Source organism: Oncorhynchus clarkii, chromosome 10, assembly GCF_045791955.1.
Source record: "Oncorhynchus clarkii lewisi isolate Uvic-CL-2024 chromosome 10, UVic_Ocla_1.0, whole genome shotgun sequence".
NCBI classification, from domain to species: Eukaryota; Metazoa; Chordata; class Actinopteri; order Salmoniformes; family Salmonidae; genus Oncorhynchus; species Oncorhynchus clarkii.
The window spans coordinates 43561553-43583806 of record NC_092156.1 but is presented as its reverse complement, the minus strand read 5'-3'; the positions used below and the strand labels follow the sequence as shown (position 1 = coordinate 43583806).

Sequence of the window (22254 nt, the reverse complement as noted above, 5' to 3'; positions counted from 1 at the left end):
ATACTGTATATTAATTAATTCATTCTGATAAACTTCATTATGACATTCATTGATGGTCAATCTAGCTATATTTCCTCTCCTTTGTGACCCCCCTGTTTTGTGCTTTAGCGACTGTCTGTGATTTACTCACATTGTTGTCAGGGTTTAAGGGTTGTTCTGTTTTGGAGGGAACTGTCATGATGAACAGAACATACTGTATGTCTTGGCACAAGAAACCTAGCTGAACAACATTGACACATTACTCAAATGTGAGTGGCTCCACTATAATGCAGGACGCTGTGTTCAGATGCCAACATGAACCCTATCGGATTTGTCGTACACAATGAATTACTACAATTATGGTCAGTTTATGGTAAACAAATGATCACACAGTATTTTTCAAGTTCCAGTACGACTCATTTCTCGAATGAGCTATGGTTACATGATGATGAGGGCAGCGCTAGCTAAGTCACGGCTTTGAAATGAACCAAGAGTCAAGTGTCTGCCAACAATCACTGTAACACTTGAGTAAGAACAGTTATGTAAGTCCAACCATAGTGTTCTATGTGAGAAGGTTTACTGCGCCTGACATAGTCATCACAGCAGACCGATCTATCATCATCTTCAGCAGCCTCGTCTGCTACTTGTGTCACACAGTATTATTCCACAGGGGAAATACGATCCCATGCACAGTCATCTCTCCTAGGCTATGATCACATTGCTGTTGTTGTGAATTTAAAATTGCTTTTCTTGAATGAGGTTTCCATGATCTAGAATCACGGAGCGCAGAGCTCTTTGGAAAGTCTTGGTGAAATCAGCCCTTCCTGCCTAGAACAGAACAGACAAACACAGAACACTTAAACACCCAAGTTCCAAGTCACCCATAGTCAAAACATCCATTTCAATCCTGAATTATTTTGTGTTGAAATGAAATGTGCCTGTTTTCCCTGGGTGGGGACTGGGATCTGGGAGAGAGTGCCTTGACTGGAATGGACCTAGACTCAAACACCACTCCGGGGTGTCCGCGATCCTTCACAGAAGCTTATGCCCATCGCATGTAATTTATGAGTTCATACATTTTATATTTTTGAATAACACAATTACCATCACGCTGGTTCGAAATAGTAGCATTGAATGGTGTATTTATCTGATGAAACAACTATTCTTATCCTCAGAAAATGATCTACCACAACTTCTGAATTATTGAAATACCAAATCGGTAGAAGAACTAAATACGTTTTGTGCATTTTGTATTCTCTTTTCTAAAAAGGTTTATTGGAATGGAAGGATATGCATCTGCAACATCTACTTTAGGACTTAGGCAACACAAAGTTTATAAATTCACAGTTGAGTGACTGTAATACTCAGAATAGCAGAGGAGACCTGCAGGCCCTAAGAAGTGATGTGGTCAGATCAAGGCAACACGTATACTAGTTGAGATGTGTTCTCTCTTTCTCTTCTTTATTTCATTCCTCCTCCTTTGTGGCTCTTCTATGTCTGCTCCTCCTCTTCTAGATGGGTTGCAGTCTTGAGCAGGCGTAACAACGTCTCTTTGCTTTGCCTTATTTCCTCACAATGTCCTCCAAGGTTCGTCCCTCCATCCAAAGATTTGAGGAGAGCAAATCATGGTCTGTGATGATGGAGTGGGTGGCGAGAAAGAGGGGTGAGTGACATCACCGGTCTTAGTCGTTCTCTTTCTCTGTCTTTCAATCTCCTCTTGGTCTTCTATACTGTGTTTAGAAACTCACCAAGGCATAGACCATACTGTCAAGGACAGAGAGAGAGGCAGAAAAGAGAACAGGAGGACACCAGTGTTAGAAGGAATGTGACATTGCCAAGCAGTAACAACTGACAGCGGTTATTGTGCAGCAAAAAGAGGAGGCAATGAACCGGCTGGACTGATGAGAGATGGCTTTATTAATAGGACCTCACCTGTACAGGTAGTAGAAGAAGGAGAGCAGGTAGAAGCCCAGCTTACACCAAGACTCCTTCTGACAGTAGTTCAGGATGTCAGAATTCATCACACTGACAGGATCATACATGACCTCTGACCCATCTGCTGGCCGATGGAAAAACCTGACGAGAGAGAGCTTTCTTACGACAGATACAACTAAAAAGCCTTGTGATAGAATGCTGGAAGTTGGTTGTGTTGTGTACCTCCAAAGATGGTAGAAGAGCAGGGGGATGTTTAGGCCCAGGGTGACCCACTCTCCAGCACACATGAACATCAGGCAGAACAGCCCATGGATGGAGTATTCTGGCACCACCAGCTAGGAATAATACAGACCGTTAGGGTGCATATGGCCACACAAATGCAAACTCTGTCATTATCATTAACACTTCAGGACAAAATGCTTTGAAAAAGCTGCAATTTTCATATGAATGGGAGTGATAGAGTTTAGTTATGATTTTCTTAAAAGAATGCAGGCCTGCAGGTGTTCCCTCCTTCAATCTCCCCTCATTGGCTCTATAGCTTGCCCATTAACACTGACAGAGGAAATTAGGGCGGGGTGGCAGTATGGAAAGCCAGTTAATTATAGTGTGTGTCCGCAACCTGGTCTCAGAGCATTTTGTATTATTATGTACTTAAATCCGAGACGCTACATTTACTATGACATGTTACATACATTTCGTATGGTATGCATTCATTTGTGGATTTCCATCACTCATTTCGTACAATATGTTACAAATTTGCAAAATGTATGATATGTTACTAATTCTAGCTAGGTGGCTAACATTAGCTAGCTGGCTAATGTTAGCTAGGCTAGGTGTTAGGGTTAGGGGTTAAGGTTAAGTTTAGGAGTTAGGTTAAAGGGTTAAGGTTAGGGTTATGGTTAGGTGAAGGGTTAGATAACATGCTAAGTAATTGCAAAGTAGCTCAAAAGTATTAAGCAGTCAAAGTTGCTAATCGGTGGAATGATATCAAATACATCAACACATGGTTTACATTTTCCCTGACAACCAAAAGTTACATTTCGAATGCTTAGCAGGACAGGAAAATGGTTAAATTCAAGCATATAATCAAGAAACACGTAGTCATCCCTACTGCCTCTGGCCTGGTGGACTCACTAAACACAAATGCGTATTTTGTAAATAATGTCTGAGTGTGGGAGTGCGCCCCTGGCTGTCCATACATTTGAAAAGCAAGAAAATGGTGCCGTCTGCTTTGCTTAATATAAGGAATTTTAAATTATTTATACTTAAGTATATTTTAGCAATTACATTTACTTTTGATACTTAAGTATATTTAAAACAAAATACTTTCAGACTTATACTGAAGTAGTATTTTACCGGCTGACTTTTACTTGAGCAACTTTCTATTAAGGTATACTTTCTCAAGTATGACAATTGGGTACTTTTCCATCACTTACCATATCAAACGCAACATATAATACTAATTTGAGTGTCTCGGATTTACATTATTATGTTATATCTAGTCTATGAGACCAGGCTGGTGTGTGATTGTTGTGAGTTTGAGAGAGTGAACAAGGAGGTGGGCTACAGGAAGGAGGGGAGATGTGAATCAATCGATCTCAGTCCTCAAAATAGATGCATATATATTTTTTCAAGGTTCTCTGGTGCCCTTCTGTCACTCTCATCCTCCACACCACCACTAGGTGTGTGTGTGTGTGTGTGCGTGCGTGTGTGTGTGTGTGTGCGTGTGTGTGTGTGTGTGTGTGTGTGTATACATGGGCTGGGAGCCACTCACTCACCTTCCGCAGCAAGTTGCAGATTCTTTCAATATTCAGAATTCTTTCCCTCTGAAAAGTGAACAGAGAGAAAGGAGAGTCAGATATCTAGCTAATATTTTTGCCAAACACCCTCACAAAAGTAATAATCGCACTTCCCTGGTGTTGGCTCTGTTTCAGAATGTTCTTGTGTACAATATTGCAAAAATATACTTGGCAAAATAGAAGGTACGTTACATTGAGTAAATGCTTTAGATAAAAAATTATAAATAAACCAATGTTCTATGTTGTTAAATGTTCTATTTGAATAAGTGTCCATGGTGTATGTGTGCCTGTCTGTCTACGGTGCTCTGCTCTTCACAGCTGAGTGGCAGTGACTGTAGGTGGACACGGATAGAACTGGATCACACTTCACAGAATTCCAATCCCTCTCATAAGGCATGGGGCCTTACCGCTCTGGTGGGGTTGCTCTGATCGATTGGGTTCTTGAAGTCTGTGCGCAGCTCGTCAAACGCAATAATCTAAAAAGACATGTACAGTGTATATGGGTAAACTTTCTGCTGTTTGATATTTCTAAATGTGTTCTTTCACTGTGCTATTCTCATTCAAACCAATCACATACCTTTTTAGCTTGTTTTTTTCCTCAATATTTCTTATCTTCAGTTTTCCATCCCCATACCTCCTCATCCTTTTGCACCTTTCGCATACTCTGACTCTCTCTTTCTCGCTCTCTGAGATCTCCATCTAAGCATCCCTTTCCGCCTCTCAACATTCTTCTCTCCCTGTGACATCCATCTTTCCCTATCAGAGACCAATCACCATCTCCACATCTGTCTTTTACTCTCAACAATACCTTTATCGATCTATGTCACTCCCCCTTCTCTGTTTCATGCTCTTCTCTGTTATAAACAGATGCAGTTTCCATGGTGATCCGATGATCCCTTAGCGGGCACCATGGTTACTATAAAAGTGAACAAGCCGTGTTATTGGTTGAGAGCCACACAGAGATGGGGGGGTGACCATGGATGGAGGCAGATGGGGGGGAAGGGGTGGAACAAAATTATAATTTAATAAGCATTCTCAATAACATGGTTCGTTGCTGACACATACACACACTCTCTCTCTCCCCCTTTTCACCTTCTCTTCACACACAGAGACAGACAGACTCTTTCCCTCCCCCATCTCTCTCACAGACTCACACATTGACTGACTCATATGCAGTGCATTCTCACCCACTAGTCAATTCATTAGTCAATACTTTAGTTATTTCAAGCCAGTATTTTGTATTGATGTGATAATGCTGTGTTGAATTTCAAATGAACAATGTCTCCGTCTAGGGAGGTAGGCAAACTTGGTCCTGGAGAGACGCAGGCACTTCATGTTTGTTTTATTTAACCAACCTGGAAAACCAGGTGTGTTGAATTTAGGCAATCACTGAACTGATCAATTAGCTCAGTTGGTCAGGTGTGGTGCCTAGTTGGAACAAAATCCTGCAGTGCCTGCGACTCTCCAGGTAAAGGGTTGCCTATCCCTGCCCTAGATAGAAGGCTACAGCTGAGAGAGATGGTCTCTGGCTATTGTGCAGTCTGTGTCTGAGGCTTTAGACATGTAGAATACTGATTGTGCAGAGGTCTCCATTGACGCATGTACAAATTCCATTAATCATTCTGCAGTCAGTAAGCTGGTACACAAATATATAGGTAACTGCCAAAATAAAGGAAACACGGGTTAATGAGGGATACAAAGTAATTTGAAAGCAGGTGCTTCCACAAAGGTGTGGTTCCTGCTTTCTTTTAAATGCCCAGTTGCCCATTATTTTGGCTACCATGGCTAGAAGAAGAGATCTCAGTGACTTTGAAAGAGGGATGTCATACTGCAGCGCCAGCTGTGCCATCAGAGTCCCTGGGTTCGCGCCCAGGCTCTGTCATAACCGGCCGCGACCGGGAGGTCCGTGGGGCGACGCACAATTGGCCTAGCGTCGCCCGGGTTAGGGTGGGCTTGGTCGGTAGGGGTGTCCTTGTCTCATCGCGCACCAGCGACTCCTGTGGCGGGCTGGGTGCAGTGTGCGCTAACCAAGGTGGCCAGGTGCACGGTGTTTCCTCCGGCGCATTGGTGCGGCTGGCTTCCGGGTTGGATGCACGCTGTGTTAAGAAGCAGTGCGGCTTGGTTGGGTTGTGTATCGGAGGACGCATGACTTTCAACCTTCGTCTCTCCCGAGCCCGTACGGGAGTTGTAGCGATGAGACAAGATAGTAGCTACTACAACAATTGGATACCACGAAATTGGGGAGAAAAGGGGGTAAAATTCAAAAAAATAAAAAAAGAGGGATGTCAAAGGAACGTGTGTGTCACCAGGTCTCAACCCAATTGAACACTTACGGGATTCTTTTTTATTTGTTTAACCTTTTATTTAACTAGTCAAGCAAGCCAGTTAAGAAAGAATTCTTATTAACAATGACGGCCTGCTCCAGCAGACGACGCTGGGCCAATTGTGCACCGCCCTATGGGACTCCCAATCATGGACAGTTGTGATACAGCCTGGAATGGAACCAAGGTCTGTAGTGACTCCTCTAGCACTGAGGTGCAGTGCCTTAGACCGCTGCGCCACTCGGGAGCCCATCAGGAGACTAGCTCATATTAATAATAGACTTCCGATTTTGGGTGTCTCTCACACACACACCAAACCCACACACACACACAGACCTACAGTACTGATATAAATAACAAAAATAATGAGTCACACATGGGCACATGGACACACATTCACACCAACCAATGGCTACGCTACACTTATTGTATTGTCTCATTCTACTATTAGTCATCACCTGGAATTATATATATTTCTTTGATTATTTCACCTTGGTTACAGACCAACCAATTCTTTATTTAAGGTATGAGTCACAATGCACACAAGAGAATGTTGCTGAACCACCATCCCCCAGTCTAAAAACATGGTTTAGGTGAGAATCACCATCACCCAGAGTCTAAAAACATGGTTTAGGTGAGAATCACCATCACCCAGAGTCTAAAAACATGTTTTAAGTGAATGAGTGTGTGTGTGAGCTCAACTCACCTGCCAGATGACGAAGAAGATGAGTGCAGCACACAGCACTAAGGTGAGCATGTAGCAGAAGGCTGCGAAGGTGAACGCCGTGGCTGCACCTGCCAGCCTGACGATGAGATGGGTCGAGAGAGGGGGAACTTCCCCTCCTCTCTCTATTGCGGACTATCCCTCCTTTCTCTCAGGAGGTTATTGTCTGTTCTTCCTCTCTCCCTCCCCCTGACACTCTGACTGCCCTCCCTCTCAAGTTGTATTGAGAGCCCCTATTGTCCAAGTGAGGAGTAGAAGTTCTGGAAGAAAGAAATCCTGCCCTGCTCTCCAGTCTGCTGTGGTCTTTCTATTTCAGCTTATCTAGGTTACACAGTTGGTCCTTCTTGAGTTCCTCTTCCCTTTTCATGTGTCTGTGCAAAAGCTTTTCTCCTTCACTGTGCAAAGGCTTTTCACACATAGACTTTGTAAAGCGGCCGACAGGCACAGTTGTTCAGGGAGAACAGCTACAGCTGAGCAATGCTCTCTCCTCTGGTCCCAGCCTCTGATTCTGACAGACAGGAATTTTTGTGCACCTAACGTGTCTGTCCCCTCTCCCTTTTATAATGTCCACTTTGCCACTAAAGATGGCACATATTTCAAGAACAATATAATTGTTATTAAACATCTGTAATAGAAAAAATGGTGGTGAATGGTATTAGATATTATTCAGAAGATATGTTTTTTATTCAATTCTGATATTTCAATGGTTTTAAACAGAGCAGATATGCTGTTAAGAAAGCAATGACTGTTTATACTTTTAGAGTCATATAATAATTTTCCACTCATGTAAAGAGGAAGGATTTTGCTTTTCATCCAAGAACAGCAATTCATACATGTACAATTAAACAAATATTCGTACAATGATAGCTATTAGTGATCATGTAGAATAACAAAACGAGCAAAGATTATTAGCTTACAATCAAATGATCACTTTAACAATAATAGCTTGAAATTATTTGATAAATGGTGTTGTAATGTATAGAGTAGAATATAAACAAACTGCAATATGATATCATTCTTAGGCACTCCATGCTGAAGTCTAGAAGCAATAAAGACTGATGAACAATGTATCAGGATAAATATCATCTGTGATGATGACAATGGATATTTTGATTGATCTTAATATTGATCAGAGTGTACCTGTGTCTGGGGGTAGATGCGTCTGTCACTGAATATCCCACTTCTTCCTCTCCACACTTTGTCTCTGTCAATATGGGTTGACACCATGTCAGAATTTTCTGTCTTGCCTTTCTCTATCCATCTCAGTCGCGTCCATGAGATTTCTTCACTCATATGCTTTTCGGGCTCACTTGCAGGGTGAAAAAACTACATTTAGAGAATCAACAATGTCAGATGTTAAGATGTTTTTTTGTTATTTTGGTACGATTATTTTTCTCAAGAAAGGAAAAACATCTCCACAGCCCTTAGAAGTCTAAGTTAATTAATGATTTATCTCGTCCCCCCCCCCCTCCTCTTTCGCTTCTCTCTCTCCAAAACTCCCCCTTATGCTTTCTCTTTTCTTCCTCTAAAAAAAAGAATGGAACGATTTTGAAGAAAGACTCTCCCTCATCTTCTTTTCTCCTCAGTCTCTTCTTCTCTTTCTGACTGTCTGATAAAGGAATGTTTGTATCTCCTTAGAATATAATGGCCAAGTTCATTCAACAGTCTCTCTCTCTCTCTCTCGGTCTCTCTCTCTCTCTCTTGGTCCCTCTCTCCCTGGCTTGTATCTGTTGCCGTATTCCCTTGTTCCCCAGATATGGATGAGGGGGCAGGGCAAGCTTTGAATCTTTTTTTTGTCAGCTCCCCTTGTTTGTCTCTATCTATCCCTCCCTCTGCTCCCTTTCTCGCTCGCTCTCCCTTTGTCTCTCCTCGCTCTCTCTTTCTCGCTCGCTCTCTCTTTGTCTCCTTCTCTCTCTTCATCTCTTGCTCTCTATCACTCTCACTCCTTCTTCCCCTTTGTCATGTGACACTGGTGTCCTATTCTTCAGTCCTTTCGAGAAAGATGAAAAGGCTTTCACTCTTTTCTTGTAATTATGGGATTATTTCTGTTACTTTCTTTCCCTCCCTTCTCTGTTCTCTCCAAGCTACCTCTCTCTTTATGTGGTCCTGCTGTTTTCACTCTCATCCCTTTCTACCCTGACATTGTCAGTCTCTCTGGCCCTCTTCTCTTGGGAGGATTTCCACACTTTTTAAATTCCCACAAATCTTTGGCTTTTGATTTTAATGTGCCCATGCTGTTTCCCCGTAATCCCCATCCCTGGCCCGTCTTTTGTCACCCACTAAATCTGTCCCAACAGCTAGTCTCTGGTAAATCCCCCAGGGTGACCTGAAGACTCATAAACTCTCCTCTGATTGATTAGCCACTTTCTCCTCTGCCTGTCCCCTACTCTACCTCAACGATTACAAATGTGAAAATGTGAGAAAAAAAAACATCATACAACAAGGAAATTAAACAAAAACACATTTTGAAAATGAAGTAATGAAATCGCACATAATGTAGAAACAACAACAAAATGAATTTGTTCTTTGTTGGTGTCTTGTGGTTTTTTTTCTGTGCACGGTATGTATGTACTGTATGGCCCTTAAATATCTCAGTGACTAATATTATTTGTGTGCAATAATGTCTGTGGATTTTGGATTGCTTGGACTGATATAAAATGTAAAGCTCAAGAGCACCACCTGCTGCATAATTTATATATGAAAATGTAGGTCGTAACAGAATTCCGGTGAGTAGCGTATCCCTACGGATGACATTTTGGACACGCCATAACGTGTTAGAACATTTGTTGTTGTTTTCTTGACAATATTTTCTTTCTTGTTCATGGAAGACATAAGTCAAGTTTGTTCAGTATGAGTTGGATCAGAAACAGGGCTATTGAAAGGTAAAAATGATATAACTCAGTAAATTAGCCATGCTGTCATTTTGTTGTTTGTGTTATTTGTTAGAGCTAGCTATCTAGCAGCCCACGTGTTTGCTAGCTAACTTCCCTAGTTTGACAGTACCTTTCCCTAATGCATCACAGATTGTTTTAGGAATGATGACCATGTACACTATCAGGATATTTCAATGGATATCATTTACACTCAGTGTTTGTTTCATTAGGTGTGAGCCTATAAAAAAAAAACAGGCATTCAACTTCTGTGAGATGAACTGCCTCAGTCGGGACCAGGAAGTGTGTGTCCTGGGCTGGGGAGATCCACAGGAGACTGTGGGGGGGCTCTAGAAAGTAATGGAGCCCTTGATGATGTCTGATATGTTGGTCATTGATGTGTTTAGAGTGCACATAGGTCTGAATGTTTGCATTGTGGTTGTTGGGCTATTGTGTTACTTACCTGTCTTGTCAGTTCTAGGTGGGGTCTGTGAATGGCACCGTGAAGAGGTTCAGCACAGAGAAGGGCATCATTACTGAGACCAGACAGTGTGGGGAGAGCAACCAGGGCAGGTTCACAGGACTCGCCGCCACAGACCGGTATAGTTGTGTAGATAAAGACACTGGTCATAACACGATACAGGAGCTGTTGTTCATGCACACTGTCAATACACACTAGCCTAGCAGCTCTGTGGTCATGTGTTGAGGATCCTGATGTAGACACTGGGCGACTCTCTCCCTGTGTGTCTCTCCGTTTTCTGATCATGTGTGTGGAGACAGGACTGCTGAGGGTCTGGAAGGAGGACAATACAGACAAAGTGAATGAACAACAACTCCTTTATTGTGCTTCTACATCTGCATTGCTTGCTGTTTGGGGTTTTAGGCTGTGTTTCTGTACAGCACTTTGTGACATCTGCTGGGGCCTGTTGCACAAAACTAGGATAAGGGATTAAGCCAGGATATCTTGGTGATCCTGGCTCAATTGATCCGTAATCCGGTTGCACTAAAGATGGATAGGGGGCAGGAGGATATGTTATGGTATAAATTACCATGGAGATTTATTCTGTGGAGCTAGCCTGCTCCAGACCAGGCTAAATTCCAGGATCTATTTAATCTCATCCCTAATGTCAGTCAGCAGTCACCACAAATGGAAACCAATAGTTATTTCACTGCTCACTATACATTGTTATCACATATAACTAGACCCACTGTTATTTAAACGTTTGTGATCATTCATTTCAATGATTTTGGATAAAAAATGATTTTTAGATGATGTTGCTATCATTAGATAATTTACAGTTTCCCATAGACTATAAGGCTATATATAAAATGCTAGAATATTAGGGCCACAGAGGGGAAAAAAACACAAGTCATAATATTGTAACCAGTTGTTTTAAAGGAGGACAGTTGTTAAAATGACAGATGTGGGGCATTTCGTGAAATTGTACTTCAGTATGGTTTCATAAACAAAGACATGCTGATGTGCCAGAATATTAAGTATCACATTGTCATAAGTATCAAAACTGTAAAAACAATATGTAGCTTTTCTGCAGAAAGAACCAGCCTCATAAATTTATGACTTTATCCTTTTTCTTCAGTGTGGCCCTAGTACTCTGTCATATAAACAAATACACATTCCATATGAATATAAAAACACAATGTGTAACATTATGTTCCTTTATTGAATAAGGACAAAACAAAGCAGGTAAACCATCAGCTCCTTTCAAAACTGAAGTCACAGTGACTCTACAAGATGGAAAGCACAGAATCTAAGCATATTATACAAAATGATACATATACAGACCTTTGAATGTGTATAACACACCCTGCATGTCTGCACACTAAAATAAATGCAGGACAAATCCATACACATCAACTGAACAGACAAATGAATGGATGCAGTAGCCTCCCTGCAGCCTTGTATTACACACAGTATACCGCACAAACATCATAAGAGGCCAAATTCGTCAAAAAACGAACCCAAAAAAAACCAAATTCCTCTGCCACCGCAGGACATATTTAACCAAAATTGAAAGCACACATACTAACTAAAATAATTCAACACATATTGGTCCCTCAGCAGCCGACCACTGTCGTCATCAGGGAAGATTGCCGGATTGTCCCAGTCCATGGCTGGTGGCACTCTGGGGGCCCTCTCCTTCCTCAGGCAGGCCACATTGTGAAGGACAGCACAAGCCACAGTAATATCACATGCCCTAACAGGGCTGACCCTTAATTTGTGAAGGCAGTGAAAGCGTGCCTTCAGGAGGCCAAAGGTCATTTCAACTCTGGCCCTGGTCCTGGCATGGGCATGGTTGTAGGCCTGCTGTGCTTCCTGGGGGTCTGTGAAAGGTGTCAGGAGAAAAGGCTGGCAGCCATACCCCCTGTCTCCCAGCAACACACCAGAGAATTCACCTGTCAACACAAAATCTCATCATTACTACCTCATAAACACAGTGATATTCTTGACACAGCCATGATGGTTATAAATAGGGGTTGTGTGGCTTACCTTGTGATAGGCACTGATAGATTTCAGAGGCCCGAAAGATTCTGGAGTCATGGACTGAGCCAGGCCATTTTGCCACAACATTGCTGATCACACAGTCAGCATTGCAGACCATCTGAAATCATAAGATGAGGAATATTACACCAATCAATGCACATCACTGGCAATGCAGAGTGTTCGTCAATGGACAATATCAAAAAGTTATGTTCACCTGAACATTAATGCTGTGAAAGGATTTCCTATTCACAAAATCGGCCTCATGGGCACCTGAGGGGGCTTTTATCCTTATGTGTGTGCAGTCCACTGCACCAATGACATTGGGGAAACCTGTCACACAAAGTAATGAGTATCCTACTATGTGTTAACAGTTGTCCTGTAATTTGTAGATCCTCTTACCTGCAATCCTATAGAACTCCTCTTTGATGTCACAGAGTCTTCTGTGGCCAGGGAAGGAGATGAAGACATCTGCTAATGCTTTGATAGCCAGACACACACTCCTTATTGTGCGGCAAATTGTGGCCTTGTTCAGCTGTTCTGCATCCCCCACTGAGTACAGGAAGGCTCCACTAGCAAAAAAGCGCAAGGCCACACAAACCATTTGCTCCACACTCAGTGCATGGCTCCGTGCAGTGCGGTGCTTAATCCTGGGACCCAGTAGTCTGCATAGATACCTGATGCCATCTGCAGAAAACCTGTATCTTTCATATAGATGGTCATCAGGGAAGGCCAGTGGGTCCAACCGGTCCCTGAAGACCCTTTCTCACCTGAAGGCTCTCCTCAGCACAAGTGCTTCTTCATCCACCACATCTCGCACGAATGGGCATGCCATTGTCAGAGCAGAAAGGAACACACAATTTTGGGCCTTCATATAGGCTAGTGGCCACACCTGGTGCTGGGGGGGGTGGGCAAAAGAGGGCGATGCCTTATAACGATGACTTGGTTGTACTGATTGCTGGGAAAATAAAAAAAACCTTAGAAAGATGCCACCGTCCTGTGTGCTCACAATAAGAGCTCATATGTCATGGCTCACTTGACTTTACGAGAATATACCTAATTTTTATTTTGAGCTGTGTCATCTTCTTGGAGCTGGGGGAGGAAAGAAAAATAATGATTAATACATTTGTGTTACAGTTAGCATACAGTGTACATTGAAGGCATATCTCACCTCCCTCTCAAGTTTTTTTATTTCAAGGTCCAGTTTCCTAATTGTCCTCTTTTTTATTTCGAACTCCAGTGCAAGATTTTCCATCTTTTTCTTCTTGTACTGAATGTCTATGTCTGCCAGTTCTATTTGGCACCGGAGGTGGTTGCCATACAACTTTCTGATAGCTTGTGAGCTCTGTGAACACAATACAATTAGCGCAGCTGGAATTTGGCAGGATGTGGTGTCCTTTTATTAATACGCACTATGTTGCCAGGCTGGTTTTCCCACTGTATAGCATCTGGGTCCTGTAAAATAAATTAGATTTTTTGATTTTGATGAGGACTCCTCACCATTGTAGAGTAAATAGTACTTTCACAGTCTTAACATGATACCTCATGCCTTCTGGAATCCAGAGAGATGGTCTCCTCCTCATCATCGTCTCCATCATGTGCTGTTGCTGCTGCACTGGGGCCTTCACCCTATCACATTTAATCGGATTCATATTGAAGCTAGTAGACAAGACATGCCAGGCCTACAGTATGCCTTTGATGGAGTACTCACTGGATCAGCATCGTCTGGTGCTTGTGCTGGTGGCTCTAACAGGAACACAGTGCTGCCAGACACTGCAAGGCAATAGGTAAACCAAAGTCAGACAGTCCAAATTGATTCAATATGAATGTGGTTGTATCCCATGTAGAGATGGAAGGACATACCTTGAATGAAGCGGGTGGCATCTTGGGAGGAACCTATGCTCGTCTCTTTCCCCCCAGGGATCCCCTCTAAGACGGGCCTGCCTTTATTTAGCTCCAAGGCCATGTCCTCTGCTGGGGTAAGGTCAGCCTTTGGTGACCCACCACCCGTGCCTTGTCTGTGGGTATTCTTTTTCACTGCTAAAACAGTACAGACAATGTGTGAGCAGGCACCTTCTGGGTACAATATATGCTTGTGCTTTGTTAAATATTAGTCAGGGACCATACCATTCTGCAGAATGTTCTTGTATTTGATTTTGACCTGCTGCCATGTCCGTTTTGGCCCGTTCATGTTTAATCTACACACACACACACACACACACACTTAATGGAGTCACACTGCAAAAAATTACTTGGTATTTTTGTCTTGTTTTCAGTAAAAATATCAAAAATTTTATCATAGCTTTATACAGTGTGATGGAGTTACTTTACACAATTTCACTCATATCTGCAGTGCATTTCAATAAAAAAAATTAACCGTTTCATAATTACAGTACAACTGCATTTTTGGAGATGTGAATTAAATATTTGAATTGTAATTGTGATGTTTCAGCGGAGCGGTGAGTGTGTAATTGTGCACTACTTACGCATTCAGGCGGTCTGCAATACTTTGCCACGCTTTTTCTCTTTGCTTTATCACTGTGGCGGTGTTGCCTTTCTTCTTAATTATATCTTTTACCTCCTCGTATGCCTCCATGAGGATTTGTGCTTCCGACGGGGAAAAGTACGCGGCTCTAGTTGCCATGGTAAATCAGTTAATCTGTGATCTGTGGCGGGGTCTATTTGAGTGAGCCGTGAGCGCGCACCTATCCAGGATTGGTTTCACCTGGCTTAATGAATCCGTGTCTGCTCATCCTGGCTTGGTCTTTGTGCAACCAATTAAGCCTGGACGCACATGTTTTGGCTTCATTGAGCTCAGCTGAGTCATTTATCCCGGATGTCTTAATTCTACTTTTGTGCAACAGGCCCCTGGTGTAAAAAAGGCTTTATAAATAACATTTGATTGATTTTGCCAGAATACCACTCAGGCTTCCTAGAGGTTGTTACATTGCAGATGGATACTATATACTTATGAATGATTGACGTTGACTGACATTTTCTTGAACATAACTCCTGTCCCTATATCTAGGTTGGAATAAATATTGTGAAGAATGTTTGTCGGATGCGACAGAATCCCTAGCGGCGCAACCAAGTGGCTACAGGAGGGAAAGAGAATGGCCTGAAGACTTGGGATCCGGAGAGACCTGAAACACCGGTCTTTGCCTCCAAGGATGTAAGAGTCTAACAACTACATTTCAAGGAATTACAGCGGGACTGTCTACATAGTATGTTATGTTTCGGTGTTGGGTGCGTTGACACAGCTTCTTTATGCTGCAGGTGCGTAATGACTGGCTGGACCTGCGGGTGCCAGAGTGGGTTAGAGACATGGCCTTCATCGCAGACTCAGACAAGATAGACACCTGCACAGGTCAACACCAGGTCTGTCTGTCTGTCTTTCACTGTACAAGCCCTGTTCTTAGACTGGGTCTGCTGGTCTTCTCAGCCAGCCTTGGAGTCTTTCCCTGTACTCAAACGATACATTCATCAGGAGTTTGACGCATTTTTGTTAGAAAACAGCTTATGCAAATGCAGCTACTGTTATTATTTTGTCTGCAATGTTTGATGTGACTGTAAGTTAGCAGTAGTTGGCTAGCTAGCAAGCAAGAGATAAGAACGTTGCCAGCCAGTATGGAAATGGAACATTTAGAACGAACGACAGGGTCACATCCATAGATACAGAACAAAGAGACTGAACGACTGGTTCGAGTTTCTAGCAACCGACAGAACGAACCACCAGCCGGCTTGGGTAGCAACCCGGGACTCTGTCTTGTGGAAGGATGAAATAGTATGAATAAATTCATCAAAATAATGTTTTTAAGGAAAATATGTCAGTCATAATTTGAGTATGTTGGTAAACCATTGTATAAAAGTGATAATGCCCTGATAATGCCCCCCCCCCCCCCCCCCCAGTCCTCTCCCTCCCTGCCAACCAAGACAGTGTTACAGTGGGCAACACACATGGCCAACTCGCCATCTTAGGTCTGCGGAAAGGGGAATGTGGCAGTCGATGTCTCTTTCCGCTTGTTGTAATGATTGTGCAGTTGCTTAGTGATCTGCTTCAGTACTTTTCCATGTCAGATTCTTTATCTTTTTGTCTGTGTATGTACAGTTGAAGTTGGAAGTTTACATACACCTTAGCCAAATACATTTAAACTCCGTTTTTCACAATTCCTGACATTTAATCCTAGTAAGAATTCCCTGTTTTAGGTCAGTTAGGATCACCACTTTATTTCAACCTTTATTTCTTTCATCACATTCCCACTGGGTCAAGTTTACATACACTCAATTAGTATTTGGTAGCATTTCCTTTAAATTGTTTAACTTGGGTCAAACGTTTCACGTAGCCTTCCACAAGCTTCCCACAATAAGTTGGGTGAATTTTGGCCCATCCTCCTGACAGAGCTGGTGTAACTGAGTCAGGTTTGTAGGCCTGCTTGCACACGCTTTTTCAGTTCTGCCCACAGATTTTCTATAGGATTTACGTCAGGGCTTTGTGATGGCCACTCCAATACCTTGACTTTGTTGTCCTTAAGCCATTTTGCCACAACTTTGGAAGTATGCTTGGGGTCATTGTCCATTTGGAAGACCCATTTGCGACCAAACTTTAACTTCCTGACTGATGTCTTGAGATGTTGCTTCAATATATCCACATAATGTTCCTTCCTCATGATGCCATCTATTTTGTGAAGTGCACCAGTCCCTCCTGCAGCAAAGCACCACCACAACATGATGCTGCCACCCCCGTGCTTCATGGTTGGGATGGTGTTCTTCGGCTTGCAAGCCTCCCCCTTTTTCCTCCAAACATAACGATAGTCATTTTGGCCAAACAGTTCTATATTTATTTCATCAGACCAGAGGACATTTCTCTGAAAAGTACAATCTTTGTCCCCATGTGCAGTTGCAAACCGTAGTCTGGCTTTTTTCTGGCAGTTTTGGAGCAGTGGCTTCTTCCTTGCTGAGCGGCCTTTCAGGTTATGTGGATATAGATACTTCTGTACCGGTTTCCTCCAGCATCTTCACAAGGTCCTTTGCTGTTCTGGTATTGATTTTGCACTTTTCGCACAAGTGCGTTAATCTCGTCTCCTTCCTGAGCAGTATGATGGCTGCGTGGTCTCATGGTGTTTATACTTACATACTATTGTTTGTACAGATGAACGTAGTACCTTCAGGCATTTGGAAAGTGCTCCCAAGTATGAACCAGACTTGTGGAGGTCTACAATCTACATCCACAGGTACCTCTCCAATTGACTCAAATTATTTCAATACGCCTATCAGAAGCTTCTAGAGCTATGACATCATTTTCTGGAATTTTCTAAGCTGTTTAAAGGCACAGTCAACTTAGTGTATGTAAACTTCTGACACACTGGAATTGTGATACAGTGAAATAATCTGTCCCAAAAATATTTTGGAAACATTACTTGTGTCATGCACAAAGTAGATGTCCTAACCGACTTGCCAAAACTATAGTTTGTTAACAATAAATTTGTGGAGTGGTTGAAAAACAAGTTTTAATGACTCCAACCTAAGTGTATGTAAACCTCCGACTTCAACTGTATTTGCCATTGTGCTACATTAGAGATGCATTTGCTATATGTGCTCTTTGAAGCTTCTGTGTAAACTTAATTATTGCTGCTACAGGCAAAACAATTATCTTCTGATAGTCCGATTTAAGCTTTTTGTGTGTGTGAGTGCATGTTGCATGCCTTTGTGTTCTGTGAGATCCTCTCCCCTCGACTACACTCTTTTTTTCTCTCTAACCCCTCCTCCTCCTCTTGTCCTCTCCATTCGCTGCAAGCCTAGAGTGTGTGGGTGTTTAAAGGGGCTGGCAGGAGGGGTGTGGGGGCTTCAGTCCCACCCTTCTCTCTGGTGGCTTCTTGTGGTTTGGACCACTTTCTGAGGGTACACAGCCTGGAGGACCGCTCTCTATGGAACAAGGTGTACACACACACACACACACACTTGCACTCTCCGCACACTTGAAGCCAGCTACATAATCCATCATTAGTGAAGCCTCCTACACAGTTTTTGAATAATTGTGTTCAGTAAAAGTTTGAGGTTCTTTCTCTTCGTCTCCCTTTCAGGTGTATCTGAAGTCACGACTCAACTGTGTGCTTCTGTCCAGCAGAGATCTCGAGGTAGGGGAGAATTAAGTGCAATGAATCAGCCTATGTTTTAGACTTTGAAGTGCAATACTTTGTCATCTGTTTGACTTTCAAACTGAGACTTGCTAGTTTTTAATGTTGTGATATTGCAGAGCTGTTAGAGGGTTTTCATAACACCTGACATGCATATATTTACTTATTTATTATACACTATGAGTAGTTCATTTAAATTGACATAACAGTAATGCCAAACAACAATGTTAACTGTCATTTGCTGTTAAAATTATTTTTAAATGTGATTTTCCTGCATTATGCTGCAGAATAATGCTGTAGTATGTTTACAGTCTTCTCTATTTCAGCTGGGCAGTACAGGAGTGAACGGAGATGTGGAGGAAGTAAAAGAAGATAGCGGAGAACTGGATGAGGTGTGGAACACTATGGGGATGATAAAAGAGAAGGCGAAGAAAAGAGAAACAGATGAAGCTGTTGTTGAAGAAGCAGAGAAGATGAAGATGTTGTTGAAGCAGACAAGAAGACTAAGAAGAGGCATCAAACACTGTATTTATTTCTGAAACATATTATACCCTTATATTAAACTAAATATGGCTGTTACCGCAGTAGACACAACCACAACCCCTGAGATTTCAGAAAAGGAGCTCAAAGAGAGGAAAGGGGAGGTGGAGGAGAAGGATAATGGCAGTCGGGACGCACCAGCCAACAGCAATGGAACACACACAAATGGTGCAGAGAAGAAGACCAATTGTGCAGATGGTTCTGAAGAAACCCCTGAGGGTGAGAAGGAAGAGGAGGATGGAGAGGGACTGGATGCAGCTAAGGATGCAGAAGAAGCTGTGATAAGGTTGACCACCCTGTGAAGCGCCCAGGTGATGAGGAGGAACAAGTGGAAACAAAAAAACAGAAAACGGTGACTCAAAGGAAGCTGAAGTGAAGGCATAATGTGCGGAGTATGTACTCCTCCGCAACGCTGTCTACATGGCGTGTTCAACTTCACCTTGAAGAGCTTGTGCTTTATGTATGCTTTAAATAATGGCACCGGGGGGGTGGCTGCCATTTAATGGGCTCCTAACCAACTGTGCTGTTTTGTTGTTTCTAACTTATTTTGTACATAATGTTGCTGCTACTGTCTTTTATGACCGAAAATAGCTTCTAGACATCAGAACAGTGATTACTCGCCTTGAACTGGACAAAGATTTTTTCTTTAACGAATCCGACGCAGAGGATATACTGCATTCTCGAGACCAGGCCCAAACCCCATCATTTGCATGAAGAAAAGACTGAGATAAAGGGGGTGGAGGTCGGGCTTCCCTCTGAGAATTCATAGGCGAGTGAGTAAACTTCCACTACCATTCATACTATTGGCAAACGTGCAATCACTGGAAGATAAAATGGATGATCTACGATTAAGAATATACTACCAACGTGACATTAAAATCTGTACTATCTTATGTTTCACCAAGTCGTGGCTGAACGACGACACGGATACTATAGAGCTGGCTGGGTATTCCGGGCATCGGAAGGACAGAGAAGCTACGTCTGGTAAGACGAGGGGCGGGGAGGTGTGTCTATTTGTAAATAAGAGCTGGTGCACAATTTCTAATATTAAAGAAGTCTTGAGGTACTGCTCACCTGAGATAGAATACCTCATGATAAGCTGTAAACCACACTATCTACCAAGAGAGTTCTCATCTATATCTATTTACCACCCCAAACCGATGCCGGCACTAAGACCGCACTTAACGATCTACATAAGGCCCTAAGTAAAGAAAACAATGCTCATCCAGAAGCGGCGCTCCTAGTGGCTGGGGACTTTAATGCAGGCCAACTTAAATCCGTTTGACCAAATTTTGACCAGCATGTCACATGTGCAACCAGAGGGATACATACAAAACTCTCCCTCACCGTCCATTTGGCAAATCTGACCATAGTTCTATCCTCCTGATTCCTGCTTACAAGCAAAAACTAAAGCAGGAAGTACCAGTGACTTGTTCAATATGGAAGTGGTCAGATGACACGGATGCTACAGGACTGTTGGGCTAGCACAGACTGGAACATGTTCCGGGATTCATCCAATGGCATTGAGGAGTATACTGCTTCATCAATAAGTGCATCGACGACATCGTCCCCACAGTGACCGTACGTACATATCCCAACCAGAAGCCATGGATTACAGGGAACATCCGCACCGAGCTAAAGGCTAGAGCTGCCGCTTTCAAGGATCGGGACACTAATCCGGACGCTTATAAGATATCCCGCTATCCCCTCAGAAGAACCACCAAACAGGCCTAAGATTGGACTAAGATTTGAATCTTACTACACCGGCTCTGACACTCGTCGGATGTGGTGGGGAAACCCAGCCACGAGCTGCCCAGTGACGCGAGTCTACTAGACGAGCTAAATGCCTTTTTAATACTCACTTCGAGAAAAGCAACACTGAAGCATGCATTAGATCGCCAGCCATTCCGGACGACTGTGTGATCACACTCACCCACGGCTGCGTGGCCAAACACGACTCCAACACAACTAGAGGTCGACCGATGATGATTTTTCAACGCCGATTTATTGGAGGACCAAAAAAAGCTGATACCGATTAATCGGACGATTATTTTTACATTTATTTGATTTATTTTACATTTTTAAAAATGTATTTGTTATAATGACCATTACAACAATACTGAATAAATCCAATTTAGCCTCAAATAAATAATGAAACATGTTAAATTTGGTTTAAATAATGCAAAAACTAAGTGTTGGAGAAGAAAGTAAAAGTGCAATAAATGCCATGTAAGAAAGCCAACGTTTAAGTTCATTGCTCAGAACATGAGAACGTATGAAAGCTGGTGGTTCCTTTTAACATGAATCTTCAATATTCCCAGGTAAGAAGTTTTAGGTTGTAGTTATTATAGAACTATTTCTCTCTATACGATTTGTATTTCATATACCTTCGACTATTGGATGTTTTTATTGGCACTTTAGTATTGCCAGTGTAACAGTATAGCTTCCGTCCCTCTCCTCGCCCCTACCTGGGCTCGAACCAGGAACACATCGACAACAGCCACCCTCAAAGCAGCGTTACCCATGCAGAGCAAGGGGAACAACTACTCCAAGTCTCAGAGCGAGTGACGTTTGAAACGCTATTAGCGCGCACCCCGCTAACTAGCTAGCCATTTCACATCGGTTACACCTGCCTAATCTCGGGAGTTGATAGGCTTGAAGTCATAAACAGCTCAATGTTTGAAGAGCTGCTGGCAAAACGCACGAAAGTGCTGTTTGAATGAATGCTTACGAGCCTGCTGGTGCCTACCATCGCTCAGTCAGACTGCTCTATCAAATCATAGACTTAATTATAACATAATAACACACAGAAATACGAGCCTTTGGTCATTAAAATGGTCGAATCCGGAAACTATCATCTCAAAAACAAAACGTTTCTTTCAGTGAAATACGGAACCGTTCCGTATTGTATCTAACGGATGGCATCCCTAAGTCTAAATATTGCTGTTACATTGTACAACCTTCAATGTTATGTCATAATTATGTACAATTCTAGCAAATTAACTATGACCATTGTCAGGAATAAATGGACTTCACACAGTTCGCAATGAGCCAGGCGGCCCAAACTGCTGCATATACCCTGACTGCTTGCACGGAACGCAAGAGAAATGACACAATTTCCCTAGTTATAAGAAATTCATGTTAGCAAGGCATTGATGTTTATGGTTAGGTACATTGGTGCAATGACCGTGCTTTTTTTGCAAATGCGCTTGTTAAATCATCACCCATTTGTCGAAGTAGGCTGTGATTCAATGAGAAATTAACAGGCACCGCACCGATTATATGCAACGCAGGACACGCTAGATAAACTAGTAATATCATCAACCATGTGTAGTTTGATTTGTTTTTTATAAGATATGTTTAATGCTAGCTAGCAACTTACCTTGGCTTCTTGCTGTCCTCGTGTAACAGGTAGTCAGCCTGCCACACAGGCTCCTCGTGTAGTGCAATGT

General features: G+C 42.6%; 1 protein-coding gene and 1 pseudogene across 1 annotated transcript; one reads left to right on the top strand and one right to left on the bottom strand.

Moving 5' to 3' along the window:
- Positions 1-414: 414 nt before the first annotated feature.
- Positions 415-6928, bottom strand: LOC139419576 (protein cornichon homolog 2-like). The gene is made up of 6 exons (XM_071169547.1): positions 6741-6928; positions 4121-4189; positions 3693-3740; positions 2137-2249; positions 1912-2055; positions 415-1743 (listed from the first exon to the last, which is right to left on the bottom strand). The coding sequence occupies exons 1-6, from the start codon at positions 6789-6791 to the stop codon at positions 1716-1718; spliced, it is 453 nt and encodes a 150-aa protein (XP_071025648.1). The 5' UTR covers positions 6792-6928; the 3' UTR covers positions 415-1715.
- A 2651-nt stretch (positions 6929-9579) lies between these two features.
- On the top strand, positions 9580-21039 carry LOC139419575 (WD repeat-containing protein 74-like; annotated as a pseudogene).
- The last annotated feature ends 1215 nt before the right edge of the window (positions 21040-22254 follow it).